Genomic DNA, 8,259 nt, shown 5'->3' on the forward strand with positions numbered 1-8,259 from the left:
TATTTCAGCGAGAGGCAAAACTGTAAGTAGTTCTTATTTTCGGGGGATGTCTTACTTTCGGGAAACAGGGTAAGTACTGTCAGGATGCGTTAGGAAGCTATGGCAAGAATCCAGGAAAGAGATAATAAGGCTGAAGCTAAAGCAGTCTATGAGAAGGAAGACTAGGAAACTCATCCAGAGACTTAGGTAAATTGCCTTAATGAGCTGCAAGAAATGCAGAACAATCAGCATTCAACCCAAGGATTACAAAGGGTATTTACTTTAGTGATAATACCAGGCAAAACAGGGTTCCACGTGGAGTTGGGGGTAGGTTTGCGAGTTTACATTTGAACCTTTGGGTTTAAGGGTTTTTGGAACATCCGATTAAAGATATCTTCGTGAAAGGAAAGATCCTTTATTGGATGCCGACATGCCAGACACCGTAAGTGGCTGGTTTTTGTTATTATCTCATGTAACCTCTCTCTTGGATCTCAGAGTTCCCATTTCACAATGATGCTGTGATTCAGGTCAGCAGGTACTATGTCTTGTGTCTTTCACAACCCTCTTGGTCTGTTTTTTCTCAGCTAATATTTGTAAATGTGTATGCATGCATGTCTATAAATAGACCATGGTCAGGATCACATTTTTTAGCCATTCATGATGAGTGTTTTCTCCTAGCTGTTTCCCTTCTAGTTGCCTAGATTTCATAAGGGAGTCTGCCTCACCCAGGGAAGGGGGCAGTATGCCTTCAGGAATCCCAGTCCCAATCTGATCTTTTTTACAACAAATGGATGGGAGAAAACAGATTTAATAGAGGAAGTATATAGGTAGACAGAATATAATTGAACTCATAACCCTGTCTCTGTATAAAATTGCATGCTAACACTGGTGTCTTTTTCACTCTACTCCAGGTCCTTTTGGACAATCTCCTTGAAGTGCCCAGCCAGAGACCAGGGGTGTGACCAGAGCTCTAGATGGTGTGAAATCAGTTGAGAGCCAGGAAATGGCTACAATCTTAGAACCAGAAGACCAGGACCTTTGGGAAGAAGAGGGGATTCTGATGGTGAAACTGGAAGATGATTTCACCTGTAGGCCAGAGTCTGTCTTAGAGGGGAATGATCCTGTATTTGAGACCTCACACCAGAACTTCCGACGATTTCGCTACCAGGAAGCAGCAAGCCCTCGTGACGCTCTCATTCGACTCCGGGAACTTTGTCATCAGTGGCTGAGGCCAGAGAGACGGACAAAGGAACAGATCCTTGAGCTGCTTGTGCTGGAACAATTCCTCACTGTCCTGCCTGGAGAATTGCAAAGCTGGGTTCGGGGCCAGCGACCAGAAAGCGGAGAGGAGGCGGTGACGTTGGTGGAGGGTTTGCAGAAACAGCCCAGGAGACCAAGGCGGTGGGTGAGGAGGAGGAGTCCTGATCTGTGTGATGTGGCGGGGGCTGAATTGCTAGATTGGGGTATAAGAGTTATGAGGTCCTTATAAGTTACCCTTTCCATTTAATTGACTCTGCCTTTGGGTTGTACTTAGATCTATGCATCCCATGGGACAAGGGTGTATGCGTGTGTGTGAAAGAGAGAAGTGAGACTTTCTAGGTTTTGAAACACCTTTCCTGGAGCCCATCTGAAAGGCGTCAGCCATGTAAGGGTCGTGGCTTTGGTTTTCCCATCTTTGGATATTTAGACCAGGTTGCTAGGGAGAGAATTAGGGGATTTCTCCGAGATTTTCTTGGACCTTCAGGTGCAGATTCTTTTTCCATGATAGGAAGCTTTGGAAGCAAACAAGAAGAGTTAGAGGTGGAAATGGGAGAGTTGATACTCAGACCACTGGTTTACTAAGGCGAAGGGTTGCAGGAAGGGAGAAAGTAATGCTCTGTCCCCATCTGCATGCCCCTAGCTTGTCCTAGGGAAGACAGACTTCAGCTCTTTGCCTGCTCACTGGAACTAGAGATCATCATCTGGGTGCTTTCAGGAGTTTTCCTATTGGCAGCTCCTCCGCCATATGCCCTGTTGACAGCCAGGGCCTTCCCCAAGACTCCATGGTGATTGGATATTGACATTCCCAGGTGACCATCCATGTTCACGACCAGGAAGTCCTGTCAGAGGAGTTGGTACATCTTGGGGCCGAGCTTGAGTCACCAAATGAGGTGCAAGACCCTGTACAGACCTCAACCCCCTTGGAAGTCCATGAGGAGACCACACAGATTCCAGATCTGGGGGCACCAGAAGAACAGAGCCCCTGTCCTGAAGAGGAGTTCCAGCCCCTACAGGAGAGAGGTGGGAAACCTCAGCCAAAGGACTGGGGCAGGGGAAGGTAAAGAGCTCTATGCCAGAGGAGGTTGGGTAGATTATAATAATAATAAATCTCAGAATCCAAGGTGCTATGAGGAGAGACAGTACCAATTAAAGCCTCTCATAAACAAGGCCAAGTTTAAGCAGTGATATTTTTGCTTCGCCTCGTGGCTTGCTATTGTTACAGGTGATGGTGCTTAAGATGACTTGCGCTACCCTTAGACGAGGTTTTTGCATCCCTCAGTAGAAGTTCATACCACCTTCCCGCTAAAGGGTGCTGATCTCCATAATGGTTCTTCTTAGGTGCTCCAGTGCGCCAGGACCCAGACCCGCCTGAAGAGAGGAACACTGGAGACTCCCTCCTCACCGCTTTATCACAGGTGTGTCCAAGTGTCTCTGTAGCCCACTGAGAAGGTACGTGAAGCACCATGAAGCATAAGTCACCCGTATGCTAGAAGAGTTAGAATGCACATTTGCATCCTCATATTAGTTTGGGTTCTCAGTTTGGCAGGTGCCTGGAAAGAGGAGGAAGTTCATCATTGAGATACATTGACTCTGTAGCCTCTAAAGACTGGATTTGCCACTGACCTGAGGAACTAACAAAATGTTTTTTTGTTAGGGACTAACTCATTGTTTTTAATGAGTAAGTTTGATGGTCATTTATAAGAATGATACACTCTTCTGTAAAAATTGTGTGGTTATTTTCTGTCTCTCCAGTGGTCTACAGTTAGTCAGCTCTGATGTTCTGTGAATAGCCCTGACATTAAGCTCTGTGGCTGGATAGAAAGAAATAGTTCCTATTCAGAGACTAATCGTCCAGTTGAAGAAAAGAATTTCATGTTTTTGCCACGTAGCCTATAAATGGTAAGAATGATTAGATAGTGTCAATTAAGGAAAGCTTCCTGGAAATGCTGAATTTCAAAGAAATGTAGCTGTCATGAAAGCATCAAATAAGGAATTGTTGATGCCTTTTAAGGCTATTGTATTTTGAACAATACCCCCAAGAAGAAGAACATAGACCGATTCTCATTAGAGATACTGTGCTTAAATATGGGAGAGAAGGGTAACACTTAACATGTAATAATTATTGAGTTGCAGAAAGCAAGGGGGTTACAGGCAGCAAGAGTAGGACCAGTGCAGTAAAAGCTGTCAACAGCATCAGAGGATGCAACACATTTTCTGAAAGAGAGCTACATAGCCTGTCTGAGAACTTTAGTTTTCTGGGCGTGTTCTTCCTCTACTTATGACCCCTACTTCAGGAACAAAATAATTGAGGTTAAAGGAAGCATCAGAATTTTGAGTGAAGCCTTGTGTTGTTTCAGGGACTGGTAACGTTCAAAGACGTGGCTGTATGCTTCTCCCAGGACCAGTGGAATGATGTAGACCCAACACAGAAAGAATTCTATGGAGAATATGTCTTGGAAGAAGACTGTGGAATTGTAGTTTCTCTGTGTAAGGATTTTGGGTGTTTCTGGAGTGTTTTGAGTGCAGGTCTTTTCCCCATTAGAGATGCTGAGGGCCATTGGACTTTAGAATGTACGCCCTGAACTTCTTTATGCTTAGCCCAGTGATAGTGAGAGTAGCTGCAGAAGAGGGGGCGGTACACTTCCAAGCTGAAAGGGAGAGAAAATGGTTGGGCACATGTAATCAAGTAAAGCTACCTTTTTATAGCTATCGCTTTAGTTAACAAATGTTTGAGATAAACAAGCAAGGCTGAAGTTAGAGGTACTGTGCTTACTTAAATAAGGGAGAAAGCGGGTAACAGTGTAACAATTATCGAGTTGTGGGTGAAAATATATTTTAAAAAGCGGAAGATAGGTAATACTTGGCTAGAGATGCTCAGCCTAAAGGGACTGAAAATGTGATTCACTGACCTGACTGTATATTTACTCTTAACAAAACCAGAAAGGATCTGCTGCAAACATAGGGACCTGTTGAACCAGTCTTGATGTCCTGTTTTCCCTCTCTTGAGCAGCATTTCCAATCCCCAGGCTAAATGAAATCTCCCAGGTTAGAGAGGAAGAGTTTTGGGTCCAAGATATTCAAGAGCCTCAAGAACCTCAAGAGACTGAGATCCTGAGTTTTACCTACACAGGTGAGGAACGGCAAAGGCATCTCACAGAGCGGGCCGTTGTTCTAGTCAGTGCTCTCCTTGCAGGCCCCCCGCTCATTGGTTCTTCTGCCGTGTTGGCCATTAGGCTGTCTTCCCCTGAAAACCAAATTCTTCTTTTTCCCTCTTCTTCACCCCTCCATCATTTGAGAGACATGGACTGTGAAATGGTGGGTGGGAAATACAAACATCAAGAATTGCAGTTCTGCCATTTTACTAAATAATTCACTTAATTCAATGATCTTCGATCACCTCGTTTGTGCAAAAAGAGTAGGACTCCGTACCCAGCCTTGCTGACAGCATAAGATAATGTGTAAGAAAGCATCTGGCAAGCTTTCCGTTGAGTCTTTCTTTCTCCCCCAACCTCTTCAGTTATGAAATAAGGTTTCTGTGTACTAGTGTTTCGCCCTGTCATGCACTTTTAAAGCATTCCTCCATTGTGTGCAAGGCACCGGTACTACCTATTTCATGTTCCCTCTTCCTTCCACAGGAGAGCAGAGTGAAGATGATGAGTATCTTGAGCAAGAAGATCGAAGTTTGGAGGACTTTCAAAGGTCTGTTTTGGGAGATCCAGAAATTCACCAGACTCCTGATTGGGAAATAGTCTTTGAAGATAATTCAGGTAGACTTAATGAGAGAAGATTTGATACAAATATTTCTCAAGTTAATAGTTTGACAAATCTTCAGGAAACCATACCTCTCCACCCCTTATTAGGGAGACATCATCACTGTACTGTATGTGGGAAAAGCTTCACTTGTAACTCGCACCTGGTTAGACACCTGAGAACTCACACAGGAGAGAAACCCTACAAATGTATGGAGTGTGGGAAAAGTTACACACGGAGCTCACATCTTGCCAGGCACCAAAAGATTCACAAGATTGGCGTGTCTTATAAACTCCCCCTAAACCGGAAAAATGTGAATGAGACCTCCTCTGTGATCCAGGTTGAAAAAACTCCATCTATTGAGAAACCCCATCGATGTGATGATTGTGGGAAGTACTTCCGCTGGACTTCAGACCTTGTCAGACATCAGAGGACACATACAGGAGAAAAACCATTCTTCTGTACAATTTGTGGCAAAAGCTTCAGTCAGAAATCTGTGCTAACAACACACCAAAGGGTCCACTTGGGAGACAAACCCTACTTATGTGCAGAATGTGGAGAGGATTTCCATGATCACAGGCAGTACCTGGCACACCGGAAAACACATGCTCCTGAGGAACTATTTCTTTGTAGTGAGTGTGGACAATGCTTCAACCACAATGCAACATTTGCCAAGCATCTAAAAGGGCATGCATCAGTGAGGTCTTGTCGGTGTGGTGAATGTGGGAAAAGCTTCAGTCGGAGGGACCACCTGGTCAGACACCAGAGAACACACACTGGTGAAAAGCCATTCATGTGCCCTACCTGTGGCAAACACTTCAGCAGAGGTTATCACTTAATCAGGCATCAAAGAACCCACTCAGAAAAGACTCCCTAACTAGATCCTCATATGAGGAGACCTACAGTTTGTTTACCTGTAAGAGTGGGCTAGGAGAAGCCGCCTTGTTAGCCTGGAAGATCTTTTCTAGGGAGTCTCTTGCCAAGCTAAATAAAACCCCCAGGCAAAGTTTCTCAACCTCTTCAGCACTTTGAGGATATAATTTGTCCCAGATACAATCTGAACGGAGGCTTCTCCTTAACTGAAGTGTTCCTGTGTCTCCCTTCTGGGCACAGAGTAAGAAAATTAGACTTAAGAGATTGTCATTACTCTTCCAAAAAATAGGCTGTTACATACCCTAAAGACTACTTGACAACTTCAAGTTTAAAGTGGCCAAAAGCAACCCCTTAGGTGTGATAAGGGACTTTGTTAAGATGTCTGTTCTTGGGGTCACCTGTTAAAGCACACTGAACTCAGATCTGGGTCCTGATGACTTTGTTAACTCTACAAATCCCTCCATGTTTGATTCACTTGCTCACCATGCACTTTCCTTTGTTGCTGTGGGAAACAGAAGAAAAAAAAGTATGATGGGTAAAAATCTCTAGGCTGCTGCTTATGGACGTTTTCAGGCTATTTTCACCCCCGCTGTCAAAAATGGTGCCTGTGCAGCCACTACCAAAAAGGAAGACCTCAGCAGCTCCTTTGTTTCCTTGTGGGCTTTTTTCTTCCCCTGGTAGATTGTTTTCATGCTTTTAGCCTACTTAATATTCTACCAGTGGTTTGGTTTTGTCCCTGGCACTTGTACAAGGAAGATGTAGCATTCAGGCTCTGAGGGTGTAAGTAAAGTGTAATTAAACCATCAGGAAGGCAAATATATCTACACACATGCACAAGCCCACTCACCTTACCTTTTCCTTCCCATGGGTTTTGTATGAGTTTGGAGATAGTGTTAGCCTACAGAGGCACCGGGCTCGTGATTGCTTGTATCACCTACTGGATGTGCCAGAAACCAGAGCAGATAGGAGATAACCCTGTGAAAATGTAGACGGCTGTTGCCATTGGCCACAGCTGTTGAGAATCTTCTTGACATCCAGTCCTTACCTCCGTTCTTTGGTTCCAGGGAACATTCTGAACCTCAATTCCTGGAACCTCACAGTATACCAGGAGTCAATGGCTTACATGTATTTGTGTGTTTTCATTTAAGTGATTTCATTTTCATGTAACTTAGAACTAAATAATAGTATCTCACTGTGACCCAAGAATCTCTGTTGTCTGATAGAGGTTACCATAGAGGTGAAGTTGAATAATTCTCATGAACATCACCTGTTCATTGGGGGGCGTTGGAAGGAATGAAGATATTCTACTCCATAAATGGAGTGCAGGATATGGGATTGAAGCATAAAAGGGGAGACCTTCTGTGCCTGGTTGGTAATCTATGTAATGCATACTGTGCATGTGTACCCAAGAGGGATATGGGTCGATTAACAAGAGCCAGCCCTATAGACCAACATGGAAATTCTCATTTTGATCAGTAACAGTATTCTGATGGGACTGGTTTTAATACCGATCAGCCATTTTCCTAGAAATCTACACATCTTAAATAAAAGTAACAGCCAAATAGCCCATGTTTCTGGGACTCCGTTTTACCCATTCACTTCCAAAGTTCATGGGTTTCTTCTACTTCTGATCACGTATACTCATTTGACCTGGGTGAACAGAGTGGTCTGACATATGGATAGAAAAAGTCTAGGATTGCTAGCAGAGCCAACTTAGAATAAATGCATGCAACCTCGGGTAAGATTTCAGCCTACCGTTTGCAGAAGAGATTATGATAATGTGCAGGTATTTTTCAGCCATGAGTCTAGGGCAGAGCGCAATTTGTCCTGGGTGAAATGTCACAGTCTCGAAGGACAGTATGCGAGAGCTCATATCTTCTAGTTCATGCTTACCATTTATGGAAGTTGATAAAATACTACAGATTTGCAGAACGAACTGTTTCCTCTGAACCTGCATTATTGCAGTAAGTAAAAATCTTATGTTGACACTAAGTCATTGGCCTCGTAAATTACTATGTCTTGCGGTTTCTGGAGGGATGTGCTATCCCTCAAAGTGAATACAAATAGCATCACAGTTTTCAGGCATAAAAACAGATGTGGATTGACCATGAGGAGGTGAGGCTGGAGCACACTCACTGCCGTTTAGTTTCTAACTCACAGGGACCCTAAAGGACAGACTAGAATTGCCCCTGTGGGTTTCTGAGACTAAATATGCTCACATGGAGCAGCTGGTGGTTTCACACTGCTTAATGTTAGCAGCCCGATGCACAACTAGGATGCCCTATTCACTTGCTAACAATCTTAAAAACATCTTTGAATACCATTCTATATGAGTACTAAAAGTTTCAGGAATGGAAGCGATTTTTTTTTTAAGGTGTTTGGAGCAAGTAGTCCATG

At 43.9% G+C, this 8,259-nt stretch overlaps 1 protein-coding gene across 3 annotated transcripts in view; it reads left to right on the forward strand.

Moving 5' to 3' along the window:
- ZNF202 (zinc finger protein 202) overlaps positions 1 to 7,854 on the forward strand; it is a 22,292-nt gene extending 14,438 nt beyond the window's left edge. For all 3 annotated transcript variants that reach the window (XM_004713918.3, XM_045295128.1, XM_045295127.1), the window contains exons 2-7: positions 891 to 1,384; positions 2,049 to 2,259; positions 2,578 to 2,654; positions 3,597 to 3,726; positions 4,250 to 4,369; positions 4,875 to 7,854. In XM_004713918.3, coding sequence (XP_004713975.1) covers positions 983 to 1,384; positions 2,049 to 2,259; positions 2,578 to 2,654; positions 3,597 to 3,726; positions 4,250 to 4,369; positions 4,875 to 5,866 — 1,932 coding nt within the window. In that variant the 5' untranslated portion in view covers positions 891 to 982 and the 3' untranslated portion in view covers positions 5,867 to 7,854. The remainder of the gene's footprint in view (positions 1 to 890; positions 1,385 to 2,048; positions 2,260 to 2,577; positions 2,655 to 3,596; positions 3,727 to 4,249; positions 4,370 to 4,874) is intronic.
- The last annotated feature ends 405 nt before the right edge of the window (positions 7,855 to 8,259 follow it).

The sequence above is a fragment of the Echinops telfairi genome, unplaced genomic scaffold (assembly GCF_000313985.2).
Source record: "Echinops telfairi isolate 266 unplaced genomic scaffold, ASM31398v2 ScPeMD7_5167;HRSCAF=5991, whole genome shotgun sequence".
In the NCBI taxonomy this organism is placed as follows: domain Eukaryota; kingdom Metazoa; phylum Chordata; class Mammalia; order Afrosoricida; family Tenrecidae; genus Echinops; species Echinops telfairi.